We start from the raw sequence: 24273 nt of genomic DNA, 5'->3' as shown, positions 1-24273 counted from the left end.
TGTCTCTACGCAACGTTACTCCGCCTCGCCTTCACTGAAGACAACTCCCCCTCCTACCCCATCGCTTCACGTGCAGGCAGCGACAAGACGGACACGGCAAATCTCCGTTAATGAGTTACTGCGCATCGCCCCATGCGTGGGGCTGGACGGCGTCAACGTGCTAACGAGCTAAACATGCTAACGAGCTAACCGCGCTAACCCTAAAATCCTTTCATTCTCTCAAAAGTTGATAGCGCGCCTTATGTATGAATTCTGGTTGTGCTTGGTGGCCGCGAACCGATTTTATGTGGTACACGGCGTTCAGCAATCTGTCAAAAATGTTTGAGTACGACTTTGGTAAGCTACGGAGCTGCACCGCTTGATAGATTGTCGGCGCATTACGGCTACCGAGGAGCTTCGCGGAGTGATACGTACTGTGCATCAACGTAATATTACCGTACTGTGTGTGTATAAGGACCATAAATGGCACCTGTAAGAGACGTGGTTATGAAGCGGATTTCAAACTCCAGGCTATCAGTCACACAGTAAAACTTGGGAACAGAGCAGCTGTAAAATCTGTCTGTCTTTGTTATTACGCTCAGCGTCTTTTAGTTTACATTTTGACTGCACAATTGTGAGCTCTTTGTTTAGCACAAAAACAACCTTGTTTTCTTTTATTTATGGAGCATTATTATTTAATGAATGCTCATAATTTAATTTTGAGTAATTTTTCATGTACATCTGTGCTGTATGTTAATAAAAGTGCCTGTGTGACATCTGGGACACAGCTTTGACTAAGAACTCTTTTTGTTCTTACTTTATGGCTTAAAAAAAATATCGAGATATATATCTTATATCGCCATCCAGCTAAAAAATATCGAGATATGAATTTTGGGTCATATCGCCCAGCCCTAAAAGAACATGTCTGAATACGTTTTCACAGTGACTAACATCTCACTGGCAAGCTGTGGAATTTGGCAAATCCTGATCTTTCATTCTGTCCTGGGTGGTAGTTTCGAGGAGCAACCCGTGCTCCGAGTACAAATCGAGCTGTACGAGCACACCAACATCTTAATTACGGTTGTGATTAGTCGCTATAATCAATGATGTCGACCATAAAAATTCATCGACGTGGAATTTTATTGTCGATGCGTCATATGCTAAACCGATGTAAATGTGTTTTTCACTTACCAAGAAAGAAAACTTTCCCTGGAAAGTGCTGACAAAGTGTGTGAAATGTCAGAAGAATCTGAATGTGAGATTTTAAATAATGCAACTTCAGACCATCAAGACTGCAGTTTCTAATGTGCAGGCGACAAGCTGCAGCTCTGTTCTCTCTCATTATGCTATCCCTGTCTAAGATGCTTACCATCTTGATCCCTGGCAGCCAGAGAAGCAAAGGCTGTCCTAATCACAGCACTTTGCGCAGGGAGGATTTGTTGTTGTTCTGTTTCAGAAAATAGCTGCAAAAAGCACAAATTAATCCCCCACGACTTGGGAAAGAGGACGACCTAGTTTTATAACAATCGCTCATTTGTCACCACGGGCTGAGCTTCTCTCGCCATACCTTCACCCTGTGAACTTTACTGCGACCGCTTCAAGGTTGGAAGCAGACAACAAAGATTTAGTATGCAAAAAAAGCCCATCGGGGTTGGATACCATAATGACGACGCAGGAATGCAACTCGCAACTGCTCGAACTGTGATACAACTTTTTTCTTTCTTTTTTTAAATTTATTTTAGACATAACCAGATAGCGTCTTTCCTAAAGCTTGCTCTTATTCAGTCAGTCATTCAGGTATCAGTTCTGTGTAGCCGCATACCACATCATGATCCGCAGCATTCCTTGGAAGTTTTGACCCATTCCAGGTTTGCCCCGCTGTGTCCCCCCACATTGAGAGAAGAATCAGTTACAAAGACTTTGCAGGGGTCGTCTTATGTGTCAGGTCGGGGTGAGGCTTGCATTCCTCACATGGCGCTGGCTAGATATCTCAGTGACCACACCACACAGACACACACAAGGTTCAAAGAGGCCATCTCAGTCATGCCCCTCATCCCCTACTCCTCACTAACCTATGGCAGGTACTATATGGCATACAGGAACCATCTGAGTAAACCATCCATGAAGGCAGAATTAAAGAATTTTAGCATATTTTAGTGTTAGATGTGTTAAATGACTCCAAACCAACTGACTTAATACGTTTTCTCATGTTTAAATACTACTATATGTGTAATTGTAAACAAAAATGACACAAAATGCTACATTTCGGCTTTTGAAACCATGAAAACATACAAATCAAATAGTATTTTGAAAATCATTAGAAGACTTGAAATTTTAAAAAAGAAGAAAATAACAAAAAGAAGACAAGCTACCATAAGTAACAAATGAGTATTAATTAAAACTCCATAATTTCAACAATATAAATCACATTATAACATTATTCAACTGGTTAAAGGGGACAGAAAACAACACCAAATCTTAACAAAAGGAATCCAATTTCTTTTGACTATTTTCTGCTATTTTTAATTACGTGTTTAACTCAAAATAATATTCTATTTACAGCCCTAATTTTCAAAACCGTGTCATGTCTTTCAGGTCTTATTTTAATAAAGTATTAAGCTCAACAGCTAAATGTCACTTTCATTAAAAACAAGCACAAAGACAGCAGCACAAATCCTGTTGTGCCTTTTATCAGTTCTTTTGGACAATAATATGGCGTCGAATTAAATTAAATGTTAGTCTTATTGATGTGTGGCTGTCAGATAAAGAGCATACGTCTGCATTGCAAATGCAATAACAATTTTCATTGAGTGCTGGAGAATGATGCAGTGGACAGGCCAGCTGAATGAGGCGGTAAATTGCCTAGAGTAGTGTAACAAGGTAAAGAGGCCACTGGGAGTCAGACAGCCACTGCTGAAGGTTGGAGGGTCATGTTGCCTACAATGCAGTATCTGCTAATGGCAATATATTGCATTATATTGTCTGCTCAGCACAAATGTTTGTGTCAGTGGCAACTGGGACTGAGAAAAGCTGCCCCTGACAGGCAGACAAAACACCAATGAAAACTGCTCATTCCAAAATGTGCACAACATTCATCATACTCCTCAGGGCTGCTGTATGATGCTGTTTGCGTTAGTGTGTGCATGTGTGTATTCTCTCGTCTTTGTTTGTACATTCCCTGTGTTAACAGGGTGGTCAGCAGCTGTCCTTGAATCTGTATTGACAGAGAGTATGGGATCTGCTGGGTATTTTTATCCATTAGCCTGTGTGAGAGAGCAGGTGGAGGCTTTGTGGGCTACAACAAGGTCACACAGTGACGAGTGACGTTATGCCGTTATCGCTGACTGCTTTGGCCAAATGCTAAAGATTGACTGCCTGCCCCCCTCCCTCATGGAAAGACATTGCATGTGGCAAGAGTACCGGTAAGAAGTGAAACTAGAGAATAGAAGAAATATTACATTACTCACTTTGGACAAAAAAGAAAAGAAAAAAACCAAAACAATCAAGATGAAGATAAGGCTGGAAAGATGCTACTCAGTGTAATTTAGCAAGTCCTTCTTCACATTGTCGACTAATGAAAAATGGTCGCTTGTACAAAAGGCTAAATGTTGAATCAAAAGGAGGAGCTAAATCCTCAGATTACCAGTGTTGTACCACTGAGACTATATTAAAACCTTGTGCCACCGGAATGAAGTTGGCACATGTTACACAAAGCTAATTAGCAGTCTTACTAACATTAAGCACTTGGGGTTAACTTAAGCTAGCAGAGCACATGGTCCATACCTTCTTCCTCTTTGCTTCTGATGCAGATTTAAGTGTTGCACAAAACAACTACACTTCCACTGCCACCTGTTCAGATGTGCCTGAGAAGAAGACAGGAGTCTTTTTTTGTCAACAGGAAGGCATCTAATACACCCACACAGCCTCCACTTCCACTTTTACACCAGCTTGATGTAATTTATTGAATAGAATTACACCACTGAATGATGGTGGGAGGTTGAAGGCCCCGTGGAGCAGAACAACCCAACAGTCACAGAGAAAATTTAAAAGCATTTAAAAGCACAATTTAAAAGAGCTGCTGTTTATTTCCCACTGTGGTCAAGGCAGCTGGTGGACACGGTGACTGGTTGGAACAGGACTCAGGGAGCCATGTGAATGAGCTTAACAGCACCTACTTGAGTTGCCTGCCAGCATAAAATCCTGAAGAGGTGAAATACTCTCAGTCTCCTGATGCATGCAAATCAGATGCAAGCTGGAGTGCAGAAGCAGCGGGACATCTGTAAGTTTGGTTACGAGTTGCAAGATGTCAAAAATAGGAAGTGTGACCACTTCACTGAACTCTAGCAAAACTTTGTTAGCGGTAAGTATGTCAAAACAACAGATGAAGGGTAACTGACCTTTCCAACCCTGCTTTGATCAATACTACAGCCTACCTACATGGATGTGTGTTTTGGCAGTGGATGTGTGCAAATTTATTCTGGCCAGCACCTCCACAAACAGAATTGTGCACTAAACCTCAAGCAACCTATTCTAAAGATAAAGTTATATAAAGAGTGGGCTTGAGTATCACTGCAGCATGTTAAAATATATCTCACAATGTTGACCATCTCATCTGATGGCTGCAAGACAGCACAATGCTGCAAAATAAATACCTCACCCACCCGAGTGTTTTATTAAATTGAAAGAACAAGAAGTTTGTTTTTTGCTCAAACCACATTGAGAAAAACCTCTAGTGATTAAAAAAATTAATGTCAGCTGATTCAGTCTCAGTTGATAACTTATAAAAAGGCGTCTCATTACCAAGGTGTCACACAAGCAGCATTTCGTGATGAGTCATATAAAGAAAAAAAACACTTATTAACACAAGTGTTGTCACAAAGAACACAAAAAAAACTTCCCGTTTCTTTTTTCTTTAAAGAGTGCCAACTAGGTTAAATTTTTTCTCATCTTTAAATAATGTATACAAATAGTTTTAGAAGTTCTTATGGTCAGCATTTGGGAAATAACCAATAGGAGTATGATTTATCAGATGAGAGTTGCACAAGGTGAGAAAGGGGTAATTTCTTGCTTTGCACACACACAGCAATTACTTATTCAGAAGCTGCAGTAAACACTGCAAGGACAAAAGACTGCACTGCTGTCCTTGAGGTGATCAACAACATGATTTCTTCTTTATGTGAGAATTCGCTTTCCTGCAGCAGTCTGCTAGTGCTTAATATTATCCACACAAGCCACACTGATACAGGATCTCAGGGCTATCTAATTAGCACTAAATGTTATTTGCTGACTCAGCTGCACCCCGTAACACTAGAGAACTGCCACACAGGGCAGGAAGTCAAAGCTATCAACAGCATCACAAGAATAAGTTCAAGGATGTGGGATTACAAATGAATGCAATTAAAAGCTTTGAAACAAAATTCAACACGTTCTGGTATAAGTGGTCACAAACTGGCAGAATTTTAAATCCTGAGGTGAAAAGTTCAGCTATTGCGCTTTTTTTCTTGTCATATCCACTTCTATCTTCATAAATACAGTGTTGTGTTAGAACCCGTTTCTCCAGTTGCGTCACTTAACATGACTTTGGATGAATATCAAACTTGATATCCATCTGGGTTGCCCACAGGGCCAGATTTAAAAATCAGGACCATCTTCGTCACTGAATCAAACACTGTATAAGCAAGCAACAGCCAGTCTGTGGTCTCCTGACACAGTTTGTTACCACAGTGATGTGACTGACCACAGACTTATTCAGAGGCAACCACTGTACCAAACTCCAAACACAGCACTGACACGTGCAGGCTCTCCTGGAGGTCTCTGTATAATATTATACGTACATGCAGTTTGCGCATTTTCTTATATTTGGAACTTCAAGTGTTGATCAATTAATCCTTAAACCTTTTGACTACTAATTACTCACATCATTTTGGAGCAAAAATGCCAAATAAATCGTTGCATGTCTTTAAATGTGATAATATGTTTCATAAAAGATAATATTGGGCACAAAATCATGCTTAATTTAATCAATGGCATATTTATCCCGATTAATATGAACCAACTTTGAACTATGGAGGATCCACAATATTCATTTGTTCATTTTACAACTACAAAAAAACTCAAGTATATCTAAATATCCATTTATAATCAGTATTAATAATCCTAATGTCTTGGGTGAAACCATCACACTTCTTTTAGCTAGCAATAAGCACCACAATGGTTTAGTGTGGACTCAATGGGGGTCTTTGACCAATACTTGATACAAAGGGATCTCTCTGCTCTGTCACTGAACCTCATCGTAGCAGGTCCATACCCGGGAACAAAGCCAACTGTCCAGCCAAATGAAACCTGCCCCATTTCTCTCAAACAAAGGCCTCAAAGAGGTGCAGTGCAATCATCACAGACTTACGCAACACCATATAAAGATCAATCCAAGGGCTTAAAGCAAAAGCAAAAAGAAAAGGATAGGGTGGATAAAGTAGGGTGTAGATGGGCTTTAATCTTTTTGAGCCAAATGGCTTGCTTGGTGGCCTAAATGATCCAGAAACACTCAGTTCCAGCTTCCCTCCTCTTCTGTCCAATTAACTTGACACAAATAGAAGCCCAAGGCAGGAGGAGAGTTACTAATAAAATCCCCCAGACAATGGGAGGAGAATAACACTGGTTCCCCAACTGCCTGGACTCAATACTGTGCTGTTGATTCCTAAACCACAGAAGCATTAATCCCAATCCTCCCCCTGGTGCATTTGAAAGAATTCAATAATCAATCTTTTCCATCTCCGCTGCTTTCTCCTATGGCTTCCTGCAGAAAGTAATTCCTACATTGCAACGCTACTATAGCTGCTGGTTGCTAGGGAACAACCAGTGAAAATCTCTAAGAAAACAGCTTTCACAAAGATTTCGCATATTAGCTCTCCAAGGCCACAAACATGCTAAAGTCACCAGAGGGATGATGGAGTTTGTTTGTTTGAAATCTCATGTAGAATCCCATCGAAGGATTTCGATGCTGTTAAGTGGATATCATTTAAAGCCCACACCCATTTAAAAGAAAGAGAAACTGCCAAAAGAATAGCTGACTAAACATGTTTCAGTCTTACGGTCCTGATTTTTTAGGCATACTATAGTGAACCCAACAGAAAGCACACAGTTCTCCTCCCCAGTACAGTACTGAAAGCCTTCAGGAAAAAAAAGAACCCAAGCTTTTAAAGTGCTTCTTAGTATAGAAGCCCATTAAAGTAAAATTGACACTATGTAGCACTCAAGGTGACATGAAACACACGTTCGATATTTTAAGAGAAAAAAATAAAAAGAATCAATGTCTTAATTGACTTACTTTTTCACTTAGCAATCCTATGCTTTCAATTCCTAAATTGATTTTAAATGCAACCTTGGCTGTGTCAGTGCTCTCATGTTTGGAGCTTTTCCAGAGGGTCTTCAGGCTGCAGGATTATCAGCACATGAAGAGCAAGTTCCCTCTGAGCTGGGAGTGAGCCAGCGCCATTGCCTTTGTTAGTAGCTAACAACATTGTCATCTATGCTCTTTCATCGTCTGCCATCACAATGGAGCAGGGTCTAGCGATTGCCTGTTTTAGGTGTGATTTCTCATCTTTTTTATCTCAAAAGCTGTGACCATGGTGCTGAATCCAAAGGAGACAAAGAAACAATGCTGCCCCCTCCCCCATTCCAATAAAAGCTACAGGAGGGAATAAAACACTTTAGTCAATGAGAGCTGACGATGTATCTGCTGAGGTGCCACTTTAGGTCACAACAGCTACAAAGCAACAGCAGAGAGACACTTAAGCATACAAAGCCAACAATGTCTCCTGTGTGAAAATAGTGGTATCAGCATCCATTCACAATTAAGCTGTACATTAGTGTCAGTTCTTGAAGCCCAGCTTAGGATTTGCAAATGTTTCGCAATTTAACAACTGATTTTCTTGTGTGTGGTATATGCACCACATTGGTTCACAACAAGCCCACTTAAGTCCTGAATGGAAATTTCCTGTTTACAGAACTGACTTATGATCCCACCCAAGGCCTTTCACTTCATACTGAAATAGGCCTCCCCTCCAGACGGAAGGGGATTTCAGGCTATATCCTGAGGAAGTTTTACAAAAGAAACATGGCAAACCATTGTGATCTTTAAAGACTTCAGTCACAAGATGAAATTCCCCCCTTTTTCTTCGCCATATTCAAGTTAATCAAAGCTGAAGGATAGAAAACTCCAGTTAATTGGTTTTTTCCAGTTCACAGTTTCAATTCATTGAGTCTTCTTGGAACATTGGCTTATAGCAGTCTGTATTTGCTTTAATTTCTTTTGTTGTGTTCCACCAAGTGGCTATAGATGTTCTTTTTCCCCCAATATTAGGATTTGTAAGACGGCTTTAATCTGCCTATAACGGCACTAAAGTAAATCTTATATACACGTTTGTAGCACTTAAAAAAATGAAGATATTCATTTATTTTATTGGCTCACACATCCTTATTTGTATAAATTAGCTTAAACCATGAGTTTATTGCAACTCATAGTCTATAACACAAGCCCTTTTTTCAGTCTACCTGGCATGTGCACAACTGCAGTTGGTACAGTTTAACTAAAGTGGCTATTTCCAATGTAGTGACAATATGACTGGTGTGATTTTAAACGCTTTTGACAAGCACAAGCTGCTTGCAACAGGGAGTCATTGTGTCTACACTATACTTGTGGATCTGGTGGAGCCAAAGCACAGAAGCCTATAGCAGAGCATGCAACATGTAATTACATACAGTTTTCATTTAGTCAAGTATAAACACAGTTGCAGACATTCTACATCAATACAACCAGTAGTAAAAGAAACCACAGGAACGTGGCACATTTTAAATGAACATTGTACAACACAAGAGCATTTTTTGAAGTGACATTTTTTATAACAGTAACTCAAATTGGCTAACTGAACAAACACCATTTTCTTAACAGTCATATGAAACTTTGTAATATTCCATTAATGACTCAGTGAGGAAACTATTAGCTTACAATGTAAATAGAAACTAAAGACAACAAAAACTGCTGAAGGGTTTTCCCGTCATTGTGCACAAGTAGTATTTAACTGGCTAGCAAGCTCTTTAGTCCAAAGGTACAATTAACACATTTTTAAAAAATTAAGCACCATTAAGATTTTCACCATCAAGTAATAACACACTGATATCAATTAAAATAAGATGAGGAATCACTGAAACTTTTGCCTCTTTAAACACACTCGTTTTCACTTAGACACTGGTAGGGCTATTGGAAAATAACTATAAGAAGTATTTATAGGGTATCGTGGCATTTAAAAAGCTCTTCTAAAGCATCTCATAATTGCTCAATTTAAGATCGATCTTCAGACTGGGAGTGACTGGAAGACACAAATTACAACATTATTGAAACAATCTTCAGCCGGATGAAACTTGTGTTTGAGGCTCATCATCTTTAGTTTCATTTTAACCTGCTGTTTGCTTTTGGATTTCCGTGTTTACTTTTACATCATGGTTACAGTTTACACACACAAACCCTTTCACACACGAATCACAAGTTAGGAAGTTCCAAGGATTTCACATGCACTTTATTCACACAGTCACTGAAGATCCTCTAGATCACCTATGCAGCTATTTCCCCAATTAGAATGGAGGATAACACACCTTTTGCACTACATGCTGTTACAGGAAGGTGCCTGCTGCTCTTATCTATGGGACTGACAACAACTGACAATGGCCATAAAATAAAAGTTGAATTGAATAAAATTATTCAATCTAAACAAGTGCACAAATCACCTTTAAACAGATGGTAAATGAAAATAAACAAGGCCACGATCTACTAAAAAGAAAAAAATATTAACGAAAAACATTCCATTTAAACATGCTAACCAGTCACCTCCTGTTGATAAGAGTCACATCATGTCACCTCACCTATCAAATGTTTCCTCACAGAGACCTAACATAATGATCGCTTTAGGGTTAACTGAAGGGTGCTTTTCACCAAGTAGTTGTCTTATAAACATCTGACATATTGTGCATCTCATTGGTAAAGTGAGGCTTAGATCCATAGCACTCGCAAAAACTTGCAGAAATACCCTGTAGAGAAGCCTTTATATATTGTGTTAATGACACGTACTGGGCCTACTGCATAAAAATAACAAGAAAAATGTTTTTCCTGTAGAAGGATAAGAATGAATTGCGGTAATGTGAACAAGGTTCAGGACACCACCTACTATGCAGCTACCTTCTAAAGACGCTGAAGGAGGGGCTGCTAGCAATGCAAAAGACAAACAGTCTCCATGTGGTGGTAAAACTGAGATTTAAAAAAAATGCCATTTAAAACCACCTGGAGAGGCCAGTATATCCTGGTGAAGGATGGTAAAACTGAATTTCCACTAACGGCAGACTCAGTAAATATGTCAGTCCTTGCCTAGAGTTTAGCCTAGCTTGCTTATACAACTCATAAAATCTTTAAGGGACATCAAAAGTTATTCTGTGCAATAAAAACCCTGTAGCCGAGCCACAATACATAAGCTACATGTATGTCTGAATTATTTCCCACCCCAAATATGTGCATTTTTTAACCAAGTGGGTAAAATACATTAACACCAACCACTACTCCCCATGCTAGGGTTGAATCACTTCTCATTATCTTGAGTTTTCACTCTTGACACAGAATCACATTAACAGTATGGATGAAACGAAGCACCAGTGAAAATGTACTCGCCTGAGGTTTTTACAATGAATAAACTTGCAGGAGCATCATGATTCTGTCATTATGACATGCTAGTCACAATGACAGAATCATGTTTCTGTCACCGGCTTGTGCTCATTGTGTTGTGCCGTACAGTTCAGACTAACGCCCCTTTTCTCAACAATATTCCCTTTCTTAGAGAGTTATGTACGGCCCTTTACAGTCCTTGTTTGCTTTCTCATTGGAGGGAACCAGATTACTCAATCACAAATAAGCAAATACCAGAAGATTGCACACACATTAGCCTCTCAAAGGAACTGCTAGTGCGGTGTTATGTAAGCCTATTTTTGATACTTGGCCTTTGTTACATTGAGGCAACACAACACCTAAGGAGATCTGCATACTAATCGTGGCAAGGATGATTAATGAAAAGTGTTTGCCCTCAACAGGAGTGGCTTAAGTGTGAAGGAACTATAGGGCCATATGGGAAAACGCCTGGCAGTGGATTGCCGTTTGAAGTGAACCAAGTCAAGTGTCAATTAGCCTGGTCAAAGTCTGAGACGCTGATGACTGAATACGTAATGCTCAGCTATAACTGACGTCACAACATTTAAAGAGAGGGTATTGCTGTAAGAGTGAGGAGGGGGGGGGGGGGGGGGGGAAATGGCGCCACAATGTCAGAGTGAAATCAATGTCAACAGCGCTGCAAGGGAAATGTTGCATCACAGCAGTAAATGTGTTTACACAAACTTCTCCCAAAGGAAAGAGCCTAAAAATTCAAAGCACACTCACAAGTTCTTTAGTTGAAGACCAGGAGAGACCATACTGATAATCTCAGACTGGCACCCAAGCAATCTTCACTCTGAGCCGTTAGAAAGAGGATGTAATTGAAGGTTCAGATCAAGCAAGCCAAAGATAATTATGCCCCTTCTTTCCAAAAGCAGGAAGCAGCAAGAAACTGTCAAACATTCCAGTGAGAATCAGATTACGTTGAGGCCTTGGTAATAAACAGACATTTTCCCTGATGGTTAATGGAAGGATGGAGAGCTGCAGAGTTGGAAACGTGACCAACCACAGGTTAGTCAAACCCTCAGGGACCAATTACAAAGATAAGGTTGCAACAAGACATATATCGTACACCAGTTTCCTCCACTGCACACAGGAAGTGGAACAACGGTATAACTAATCGCCGATTTAAAAATGGGGAAAATGTTTCGTTTTTAGGTCGTCCAGTTCTCCTTCCTGCTGGCAGAACTCAAGGTCTGCTGCAGCAGCAGTTTTCACTTTTGACAACAGCATCCATTAACCCAGACAGCTGTTTTTGCTCACGCTAATGTTGTAATGAATCGCTTCTCTTAGCTCACATGGCAAGTAATCACCTGCCTACCACCAGCACAGCTGTTGATAAACCACAGTTTGCATGAGGCATGACAGGCCACATGAGGATCAAAGACACATCCAGCAAAAAGTGTTACAGCTGAACATTACAGCATCAGGCTCACTACACAGTCACACAGCCTTGTGCGTATGCCTCTCACACCAAGCCACTTCCCATTATCACTATGCATTACTTTGCATTGTCTATGTCATTCAACAATGTGACCAACATCCAACCCTGATGATTTCACTTTTTCTTCTCCCCCCCATTTATGTGCTCTAAGTGGTGTAGAATTATTATGGAATCTCATTACATGATGTTACTTCACATGGCATCACAAACTCAGTAATTGTGTGCGTGATGAGACAATGTTATCACTACTGTAACATGTCATTACAGCACACTTTCATTTAATTTGCAGTATGTGTGTGTTTACACTTTTGTGCTTGGGTTGGCGGGGTTTAAAGGCGCCATTTGATTCTGATGACTGAAGGTACCACTGTCGACTGTTCCCCTGTTTAAAGGGGTCACTACTGTAGGGAGGTCTGTATATTTCACTCCTTTTAAAAATCGTATATGTTAATTAAGCCATGTCAAATCTGCGAAATAACAAATCTAGATCATAAAAACAAAAAGGAGCTTTAATTACCAAAAAAAAAAAAAAAAAAAAATCAAAGACACCTCAATTACTACGTCAGCTACGACGGTGCTTTTTGGTGCAGTGAAGCAGGCTGGCAGTGTCTCACTGATAAATATTTTAAACCATCAGCTTAGGCAGGTGAACCATCACTAGAGGCAACGTGTTAATAAACAGCGATACTATTATAGTGCCTGACTAGTTAGAGTAAAAGGATGCATTTTCGTAAGGGTGAAAACATTCAGACAAACAAATCTGAGTGAATGTGTTGCACTACAACTGATACAAAACTCTCCAAATCGAAGCATTCAAAAACAAATACAGCACTATGGTTTGTTCATATGCAGCTCCACTAAGAACATTTCCCTGATTTTTATCCATTGCTGCAATAAGAACTGTCCGGAACCGCCTGTGCCATTGTTACAAATAGTGTAAGGTATTAGCTACGTGGCGAACCAGTATAGTGGGATTTAGAGTTCACTAATCACACAAATTAATCAGCTCTCCATCTGATCCACGTCATGTCTGAGCAGTTCACCACGAGGAAGGATTATACAGTAGATTATACAGCAAAGTGAGCCTGTACTGTGTGTGACTGAAGCTAAGCAGCACATTCACTCAAAGTAGTCTGGCACTTGTTTACAACAAGGATAGTACAACCATCACAGACAAAGTAATTGTTGCATAATATAGAGCTTTAGATTATATCCAGAAGTAGAGCAGGGCGATATGGCCAAAAATATTTATTACGATATATATTTGAAAATTTGCGATAACGCTATAACTGACGATATAATTGATGCAAGACAAAATACAACTCCACAACATTACTAGTGCAAAAAGACAACCTTCCTTTTATTTTCACTTAAACAAGAAGCTGGTTTTTATGTACATTAAAGCTATATAAAAATTTAACAGTGCGAATACAAATTCCTTGCTGAAAGTTTAACCAAAAGGCATTTCCAGTAGAAATGGGCTGACATATCCTGAGCATAACCATGTATAATATCCACTGAAGTTAAAAAGAGGTGCTTTGCAACATTAAACTGCAGTGTGCAGTACGTATTTTTCGGACCATAAGGTGCACGGGATTATAAGGCACATTAAGCGAAACAAGGCAGTCAGATAAATCAAACTTTATTAAACTCATTCTTCTTGCTTCCTCCACTTCTGTACCATTGATTCATTAATGTTGAATTCTCTGGCAGCTGCTCTATTCCCATGTTGTTGCAGTATATTAATGACTAACCTCGTATTGTGGATGGATTATCTCAATTGTTATGGATTATCTCAGTTGTTCTCCTGACTGAAGTTTGGTCCGTTTACAGCATCCTGCCATGCGATTGCATTTGTCTCTAACTATCAGGCACGTTAACTTTTATAAGTGGAAAAGTGTTAGTGTTCGTCCTCCAGCTTCACTGTTTATGTCATGCTAACATAGCTGTGTCGCTAGCGATCACGTAGCACATCATTATATAGCAGCTAGCCCAACTTCAGTAACCCTACAAACGTCACTGCTGTTTAGTTTCCCGTCTTCATTTATGTTGGAAGTGATAGCAGAGCTGTACGTTTGAATTTATTCAGAAATCTCTCAGTCAGAACATGCAATATCATGCTTGGGTAACTAGCGAAACTAGCGAGCTAACTTCCGCTAGCTTCCTGCTAACTTCTAACTCCGTTAAATGTAATAAATTTTGTTTTCATGGATGCCTAGAAGTTAAACTTCATAGTTACACCTGGTAAAGCAGCAATGCTGATCGTTTTATTAAAGATGAAAGAATTTAGACAGTTTTTAAACTCTCAGTGATGCTGCAGTGTTCGTTTGACCTGAAGGTTTACGGAGTTTAGGACCCAGATTACTCCCAGATTTAAGAGCATCTTAGTCCGACAAATACGACAATAACGACGGCCGCTTGCATGTTCTGCAAAAAAATGTGCTTTGTCTTGTATCTGACGGACAAACACCAAACCAGTTCCACATCACGGAAGTTGCACCATTTTTACAAACCAATTCTGGTTCATTTGTTTCACTCAACAATCGGCCATGTGCGTATGAAAACAAAGGCACTGCGCATGCGCGTTTTACTCCCATTCTATCGCGATATTTCATTTTCCTATCGTTGCCTAACATTATACCGGTATTACCGTGAACGGTATAATATGGCCCAGCCCTATCCAGAAGTACTCGGTGTTACAATAAGGCAAAGATCAGATTAACTGTGTTACCCAAGATTTGAGGAATTGCAAAACTTTCAGAGTACTAGATTTTTCTCAGCTCATGCTCTCTGTAATGTAGGCGTCACTTTTTCCCTTCCAAGTCTCCCCCAGAAAAGAAGGTTTTAATGGGCGCTGTAGTAAGTAGTGTAATTCAATAGCAGTCACGCAAATATCGCAGTCAAGTGGTTCTCATGCTAAGTTATGTAAAGACTGTGGTCACTCAGTGGCATGAGGTCTACTGCCTTCCGCTATAAAGGCCAATGGAATTCTTGGAGCCTCGACTCCATGACTGGATTGCTTTGCTTTAAAAATATCTCATGGAATGAAGCACATAAATTACTAAAACAATGTTTTTCACTAAGGTACAAATGTATAGCGCAAACCTGAGAAACCCAGGACTACACACAATCATTGAATTTTCCAATTAACACTAAGAGTGAGATAGCAATGATTTGAGACAATGCATTTTTCTGTAAGTACTGCAAAGCAGTTCAAAAAGAGATGTACCTGTCAACTGATCAAAGCAACCACTGTGATAACCTGGAGTGAGCCCTCAATGCAAAAACATCCAAGAGCACAAAATGAAATTAGCAACCACAAAGTGCAGAGTAAGCAACTCAAAAGCCAGCAGGGGTGTCTGGATAAACATTTCAGCCATTGTGTTGCATTAACTTTCTCTCACACTCCATTGTTGTAAAAGGAACACAGTTTAGCTCAAGGAAATCGAGGATACTTTCAACTTCTGTGAGATAAAACACTTTTTCAAGTGCCTCCCCTGAAGATGAAGTCTACCCACCACACTTGTTTTCGTGGGTCAAAGAAAAAAACTGGGTCGAGCTGCTGACAAGCTCCACAACAATGATATTTGATATGATTAGTGCTAAACCAGAAAATGAGAACAATTGATGCACCACTTTCCCTAAAAACATATTTCAAAATCTATTTTTAAAAAAAAAACAAAAACAAAAAAACATCACAAACTCGTCTCCAAATTCACCATCGCCGTTTAAGCACAGAAAGAAAAAGAAAACAAAATAAAATAAAATGTGCATGTCTCTGCAGCCTCAATGAACCAGAATGCAATGCAGCCACAACTCACATTTTTGCAGATCTACTTCCAAACAACTACTGAGCAAAGTACATCATTTCTCCCAAATTCTTCTCAGCTGGAAAAACTATCCAGACAAAATATAAATAAAACAAAGCAAAACCTAAAGCTAACGCCAAATCAGCCAAGTTGAAAACCAGCTGAGAATACACAAAAATTTAAATGACTTCACATATTATCACAGCTGGAATACAATCATCACCCTAATTAATGTCAAGCATTTCTTACAGGATTCATTTATACATCCCTAACAGTATTTTACATGTTCGCATATTTTTATTGTAGAAATACACCCCTATTACCCAAAAGCTGAAGAGCTTTAGCTATGATGCTTTATAGAATAGTCAAAGCTGTTGTGTGCTTAATTTGTTTCAACCTTTGTGGTGCATTTAAACAAACTACTCTGGATTGCCATTTTCATTATTAGATTTTAGGGAGTAACTGGCACGCAGGGCTACACAAACATCCTGGTGTATTCCAGTAAGTAAAACCGCCTCAGGAATGTAAAACATGCCTGCCTTGTATTCAATTACGATATCAGACATTTATATGACCAATGGACTGTATAACATCTATAAATGTCATCTTCTTGCAGTAAAACGGGTTATAAGATCAAACTTTTTCATCAGCAGCATCCTCTACAGTCATGAGATTTAAGTCTTTTATGATATATTCAATAGCTTTTATGAGTCTACCTACCAGCAGACAACGCTATGCTTTAGTGCCATCGCAACATCGTAAAAAAAAAAAAAAAAAAACTAATGGGGAAAGGAAAAAAAAAAGATGTGCACGTATGATTTAAATAAGTGAGTAAGAAACTGTGCCGGTCTTCTTTGAATGCATCATATGTTGGGAGGTCCCCCCCCCCAGTCCTTCCTGAAATCATCCCCTGTATTTAAACTGGGAAATGTACGTCACTGAGACCGCGGTGTGTGTAACCACTTCAGTCTGTATGCAGTCTCCGCTTTCAACACAAGAATAACATGTGACATCACTTTACTTCTACAGGGTTACTGCTGCAGAGTGCCTGCAAACGCCAAGGCAAGCAGCACCTAAATATACAGGACAGACTGGAGGTTTGGAGAATTAGGAAACCTTGTGCTGCCTAGGAAGATTGCACCATTAAAACTTCTGCATATAAGAAATCGAAGGGGAAAAAAACACTACAGAAGTTCATCCTTGTTTTTCAACCAGTGATTGGGATTTAAATTGATGTTTCCATAATTCTGACATCGTTACAAAAATAGAAAGGTAGCTAGAAAACAACACCACACTTCAAAAAAATAAAAACAAAGCTTTGTGGTTCTCAGACATTCTTCCTCCTCTAAAAGCATCCTGACGACTTTCCTCTTCCTGACTGCGCTAAGCAGGATGCTGAGCGCCAGGGTGGGTTTGTCCATATTAGTCATTTTGCAGTCTGGCAAATGCTTTTATAATCAGCCATAGGTAAACTGGTTAAAGTGGTAAAAGCTTTGCTGCATCAAAAAGAAATTTTTTTTTTTTTTAAAACTACTGTTTGTACTTGCAAAGCAATCGATCATAAATGTACACATTCAAGATCATAACACATTCTAAACTAGTGACTGGACTATTTTACAATCAGAAACACTGAAGATGTTTGGACTGGATTGACTGGTTCTTTACCTTACTAACTGCAATTTGCGAGGCTAAATAATGGCCATTACATTCACCCAAATTCATCCATCTTCCCCCTAGTGTCTCTTATAAGGTCACTGCAGGTCTTCTCTGATCTCTTATGCTGATCCAGAATATGTGGAAACAATGCAAAGTAGGCAGCGTGTCCTTCCAGCTATGTGACTGCGAAACGGGGTCACAACAGCAGAGGACTGTTGTTTGTGGCCTTTAGCTTTGCCACCTGGCTAAACAAGAGGAGAGATGTCAGTCCTGCATCCATCTACTTGCTGAAAATAAACCAGAGCCACAACTGCGCACCACAGAAAGACAAGTATGTGCACATTTTGGTTCCAGCAAAACTAAATGAAGTGATATCACTCATTAATTCATTTTCAGTCTGTGCAAGCTGTCTTTCTAAATCTTCAACCCAGCTAATTTCACTGCATTTATAACCCATTTTAAGTGGCCAAACAGAGACACTGAATCCACTTAAATGAAGTTTGCTCTTGAAGATTTTGTTCAATTTAAACAAAAACATAACAGAACTTTATAAACAAATGAAAATCTCACTTCTTATTTAAAGGTCAAAATATTTAGGAATAAAACTAAAGAAGAAAATGTTTGAAAGTCTTACAATAACTGAGTGATGGTGTGCGTATTTGTTAGAATATACTGGGCAAAAAAATTAAATAACACAATGATAATGAATGGAATATTAAAATTGAGCTAATTAGCCAAGCATGTATGCCTTTGTCCTCAAAGACTTACACATCAGTATCTCTCCTGAAGCTGGCTCGCTGTCATTTGTACAGAGATCAAAAAATAACAGACAGTCATGAACTAAAGCAGTAAAACCACAGACAAACCCGCATTTTATAGTGTGTAAAGGAAATCCGTCAACAACAGAACTAAATCAAAATGCCTGGATTGGGAGAAAAGTTAGGATCATATGAACAGAACTAACGGAAACAACACAACAGTGCCACTGGGAGCAAGTCTCAGAAAAACAACGCGAGTTTCAGAAACAGTGCTTTAACTGAAGGGAAGTAATTCTCTGTGTAGCATAGGTTTGAATTTGTATATAAAAGATATCAGATTAAAAAAAAGATATCACAGATCAAATATCCATGTCATATTATCTTAATTTATGTCACTGCTGGAAAAAAAGCAATGCTTCAGAGAGAAAAATGCATCCTTGTCCTCCATCTCCTTCCCTCTTGATTATTCTTTGACCTTAAATGTCAAAAATTCAGGGCTCTTCCTTCCCTTTACAGTGCAAAAATATATATAAATAAATTGTGCAAAGGACAGAGAGCAACAGTGCCGGCCAGAACACTACCTGTCAAGTGGTCAGCTATTTAACCTGCCGTATGCTATAGGTCAAATCCGACTGTGTGGCGAGTCATGAGCGATAAAGACAGATCCCTCTAACTGGTGGCTAATCCTGACAGAGAGGTCCTGCCAACACCATTAGGATAAACTGCGTGAGCCAGCACAGTCCCGAGACATTTGAAAGGAACACTTGGGAAAGGTGCTGGTACAGAAAAACAATGACAATGTAGCTGCAGAGTCATAAGATTTCCATATAGTGGTTTCTGCAGAAAAAGCAGAGGCTTTCCAGGAGCTTTTATTCCTTTGGACTTCTCTGTAACTGTAAAACAACATGGATGCATTCAAATCCTGTTACAATGTCCCAAATGACACCATCATTCTCAATCACAGTCGCTGTTAAAATTGCCCTAGTCAGCCTTGCTGTTCATTTTTCTTCATTGCAATGACCTATGGGATCTGGGAAGCATTTTCCTCCTTCCAACCTGTCACTCACTCACTCAGAAGTGCAGAGACTTCCTACAGTAAAGCCCTCTGGGATGAAATGTTTGCATACTTACACAGCATGATTTGATACCGTGGCTCCAAAGTGCTCAAGGACCAGAGCCATACCACTGATTTCTTTTTTATTATCATTTTACAGAGTCTTCCAGAAGGTCATATTTTATTGAAGTATTTTAATCTGACACTTTTCAAGCCAAGAAATTCCAAGTGCTTAATATCTTCTCACATACTCTTGGCAAGTTAGGACTGCCTCATAAACAGCCCTTTGAGATGGCCATAAATAAAGCTATGCTAATGTAAATTCTTACAGGTGGGGTTGCAAGTTGAGGCGGGTTATGCTTTAGACATAGATCTTGAGAGGATGCCAGATATAGGAAAAATGTTTTTGTTTTCGTTTCCTGAGAAATTTTTCAGAAGAAAAAATAGATTGACACAAATTTTTAAATTAAAGCTTCTCAAAAATGTGAAGCATTTCTTTACAGACAAGAGAGTTAATTCAAAATATACTGATCAATAATAAATGCTTATCATTAAATGGTAACAAACCAATCTTAGATGAGCACAGCTGCTAGTGAGACAAGCCAAATTCTTTATCCAGTTTCCATCACCATGTTGGCATCTGTCACCCATACAAATTACAACTTGCATAAAGCTGTAAAGACCATGAGCCTAGGGCAGTTAATGTGACACCAGTGACACCATAATTGTTTCCTTAATGTCAGACAGACATGGGCAGAGGCTGTGCCACTAACTGTAGCTCTCTGGTTCAAGTGATGGACTATCGATTGTCCATTATGTGTAAAGCTTTTGGCACCGGAGCCGTGGAGACGGCTCAAATGAAATGATTTCAGCTTCACAGCCAAACTGGATTTATATTTGATCTCTGCAAAAATGCAAAGCATAACGTCCTATATCTGATACCTTACCAGCCTGGGTGTGTACAAGCATGTGCAGCTCAAAGGGTCACAACCACAGCCCACAGGATTTGCATGTTCAGGCAGGATATGGATTGCACTACAAACTTCTCAGAGGTAGGACAAAAACGTAACAGTACTGAGCTTTAGACACAAGTAGCAGGGAACTGTTTGGAAGATTTTTTTTCCTCCTGATTTTAACTGCAGGACAAGAAAAGCACCAATGTCTGTCCATTCCCACCACAGAAACTGTGTGACAAAACATTAATGGACCACTACTACTAGTCGGTGAAGCGGTATCAAAAGTAACCTATAGGATAGTCATCAGAAGCATTAGTCTGTCAACGTCTACCATAAACCGGGGTAATGTCCAAATTTACAGCCCAGTATCGTCCACGCGCTATCTGTGGATTAGCCTCTTGTCCTTGACTTTCATACAGGGATGTGCCTGTAGAGTAGGTATGGGGCGGCACTGGCCCTCAATGTACTTCCATCTCACTTAAGTATTTGTAAGTTATTTTGGATGCATCTTTCGTTCGTTTTAAAAATAAATCTATTACTATACCATGTTGGTGTTTTTTAAATTATTATTATAGCGCTAATGCTGCATCTCCACCTGCAATGTTAGTGTGATTTACGCATTAATGCATCAATTTAAAAAAGTGTATATGATTCAGCACAAACATGTTTTATTTACTATTTTAAGGCTAAACCTTTGTAATATTACAGTAGAGGATAATGCATTTTACATATGTTCTTAGTCTGAATACTTCCTTCCCTACTGTAACATTGTTTAAACTTTTCATGTGCACCATCTGCATCAGGGCAGTGTGCTGTCTGACTTTCCGCCCAATCACAGATTTTCTACATCCTATTCATTTCTGATCAAACGGATTTCCTCTGGGCTCCCTTGCCCTTTTCTTTGTCTCCTTTGTGTTATTCTCTTTTAAAAACCCTTACATATATCTCTGCCACCCTTATTATTTGGATTTTGTTGCATGCAAAAAAAAATCAGTTTTGCAAGAGACGACGTTTGCGACTTGCAGAGATGTAAAACCACAATACACAGAGCGATGCTATACGCCACAGGCGGGTTAGAGTTCCACCAATGGCCGCAGCTCCTGTTACATTAAGTAGCCTTGATTATCTCTGCTGATAGAGGGCTTAGCGGGATGTAGCCGCTGAGACGAGCTGAATGGCAACAGTTGCACTCAGAAACACTGTTTAACTGTTACACTTTAAAATGTTGCAATGCTCAAATGTTGCAACAAAGTGACAAAAAACGGCGGAGGCTACTAATTTCCATGAAAATCCAATTAGCAACAACATGCAATGAATAATTTCTTCTGACCTGTTGCGTCCGTTCAGCCGGATTCTTCATCACAGCCTGCCGAAAGCTGTTATCCACGTAAGACGCCATTGTTTTGGAAGAAGCCGTCTAGAGGATGTGGAATTCCTTATCCTTAAAATTACCTCTATCCAGGGGCAGGATATATACAAAACAAGTCCCCCTATTGTCTTGCTTTATTCTCGTCGCCTGTGCTCAGATGCTAGCGGGTAAGCTGGGAGTGCCCTGAGCCAGGCCACGACTGGAGCCAGACAGCCGAGCAGTCTCCTCAGAGTGTCTGTCTTTCTGCTGCCCGTGCCGAATCCGGCTGCCAACACCGGTCCCCACCGGGGAGGAAACTTCCTTTAAAAGCGCCGGTCAAACTCCCCCTCTTAAGAGTTATTTTCTTAGCGTAGAAAGTGTTGTCCCTTTATTCAAGCCAGCGTTCATTAAAGCCATTCCTTGTCTCTTCAGCATTCTGCTCTGCTAGCGACGGGGGAGAAATTCCATGTAAGGATCCAGCAAACAAAAAAGTGAGGAAATAGCAAGCGGCTAACCCGTCAGCAACCAGCTCACGCCCATTATCAGAGGAAGACTCCCGTCCTCTCACTGAGAAAATCTACTATGTTTGCATTTTGATGGAGCTAAAAGTCAAGATAGAGCCGCCGCCGCTCTGCTCTGTTGTATGCCACCATGGTGACTGACATACCGAGAGCATAAAGACCAGCGGAGTTACCAGTGGACGTTACTTACAACCTTTCAAAATAATACCCCCAAATGACGCTAATAAAAAGACAATGAAGGCTGTGGAAATTTTAGGCAAAATATACATAAATAAATATGCATTTGGGTGTGTTTTGCATCATTTTCCTCACTTTTATGCAAGGCTTCAATGCAAAAATTACCTTTGTTTATGACCGTTTTTAAAGAAAGAAAATCAGTCGAGTCCACCTATATCAATATAGTAAGCTGTTATAGAGAAATATTTTAGTTTCTTCTTTAAACGTGCAGGTTTTTGAACAAGGTTATTATTTTCCCTACAAGTCCGCTTTGGTTAAGAAATCGTGCTGTTCTGTTTTGAAGGGACCACCGTGGCATTTCCTGTCTGGCTGTTGTTGTATTTCACTTGACAGAGATTATTGTCACAAGGAGGCGGCTAATCATGGGCGAGTCCATTTAACAAAAAAGGGAACGGAGGGCGTAATGTGGCAAAAAATTATGCTTTGGCTCCACCAAGTGGCTCAATGAGGGATTACAGCTGTGAGAAAATACGAAAATATGAACCTTGGTGTATAATTCATTGTTATTTGATCAATGCAGTGTTTCCTTCCTGTTTTAAACAAGCAGCTGTACCACCCTTATTGATGAAATCTAGCACACACCCTGAAGACTGAGTTGCTACCTAGGTTATTCACTCCAACATCCTTCAAAATTAAAGTCTTGTTTAGACCAAAATCCAGAAGACAAAACATTTTTCTGTCAATTTCAGGCCAAAGCTGATCTGCAGGTTATGGTTGTACTCCAGTGTCAGATGGGACATCTTACCCTATTAAATGTGTTATCCCCCAGGGGTCTGTGTTGGGGCCACTTTTATATTTTCCATTTCCCTCCCCTTTGTATCCATCTTTGAAAAATATAATATGGCATCACTGTTATGCTGATGAAACATAGTTTTACCTCTCATTTACAGCAGACTGTCTGTGTTCACCAACAAGGATGTTTAGCTGCCTTGATCAATGAATTGTGAAAAGTTTCCTTAAGAGTTCCTTCGCTCTGTTAATAGTCTGAGGAAAGTGGTTTTTATGCTTTACAATTGGATTACTGTAACTCCTTGTACATGGGGTCAAGCTTTTTCAAGATTCTGGCTTGATTAGTAAGCCCTTAACATTTAAGCTTTACAAAACTTTTCTGCCTTGGCGTAACTTAGATTATTATCTGCTCTTTTTCAGTTCCCCGCTCACGTGGAGTGGACTTTTTCATTTGCTTTACAAAGATTCTGAAACAGTTTTTCTTTTCATATTAAATCAAACTGTAAAGACTTTTTCAAGTCCACTTGATACCCTGTTATTTTTGCATTCATGGTTGGTAGTTTCATTGAGTTTCCGAATAAATGAATACATTTATTTATTCATTCATTCATTCATTTCATTTCATTGTGTAATTGGCTTTTCACTCTGTTATTTGCAGTTTGTTTATCTCTGCTGTTTGCGTGGTTGCTATGTGCTTAATAACTATTCTCTTTTCATTTGGTATTTCATTGCTTCATCAACAAGGTTTTGTTTTTATTATGCAGCAAATGGAAAGCTGCTTTTTAATGTACTTAGTAAATAACAATTAATTTACTTATAACCAGGGACAGGATATATTTTACTTAATTTTACAGGGCTTGACATAAATAAATACATAAATACTTCATATAAATAAAGGAGTGAATGGGCATAGTTCAACACTTAAAGTATAATCTGCTTTTAGGCTGTAACTAGGATACAAGTAATGATTCCATGACAACCAGCCATGGCCCTGAGGACAGAGCAGACTGCTGGGCTCATGTTATCACCCATGGG

At 39.5% G+C, this 24273-nt stretch overlaps 1 protein-coding gene across 8 annotated transcripts in view; it reads right to left on the bottom strand.

Annotated features, from left to right (window-relative positions):
* Window positions 1–22422, bottom strand: part of rapgef2b (Rap guanine nucleotide exchange factor 2b) — a 109502-nt gene extending 87080 nt beyond the window's left edge. For all 8 annotated transcript variants that reach the window (XM_085416076.1, XM_085416112.1, XM_085416129.1 and 5 more), the window contains exon 1: window positions 21734–22422. In XM_085416076.1, the coding sequence (XP_085272202.1) occupies window positions 21734–21802 (69 nt within the window). In that variant the 5' untranslated portion in view covers window positions 21803–22422. The remainder of the gene's footprint in view (window positions 1–21733) is intronic.
* Between the last annotated feature and the right edge of the window lie 1851 nt (window positions 22423–24273).

Source organism: Rhamphochromis longiceps, linkage group LG2 (genome assembly GCF_057381845.1).
Source record: "Rhamphochromis longiceps isolate RC_006_pf linkage group LG2, R_longiceps_female_GT1.1, whole genome shotgun sequence".
NCBI classification, from domain to species: domain Eukaryota; kingdom Metazoa; phylum Chordata; class Actinopteri; order Cichliformes; family Cichlidae; genus Rhamphochromis; species Rhamphochromis longiceps.
The sequence above is the reverse complement of the archived record's forward strand: the minus strand, read 5'-3'. Positions and strand labels throughout refer to the sequence as shown.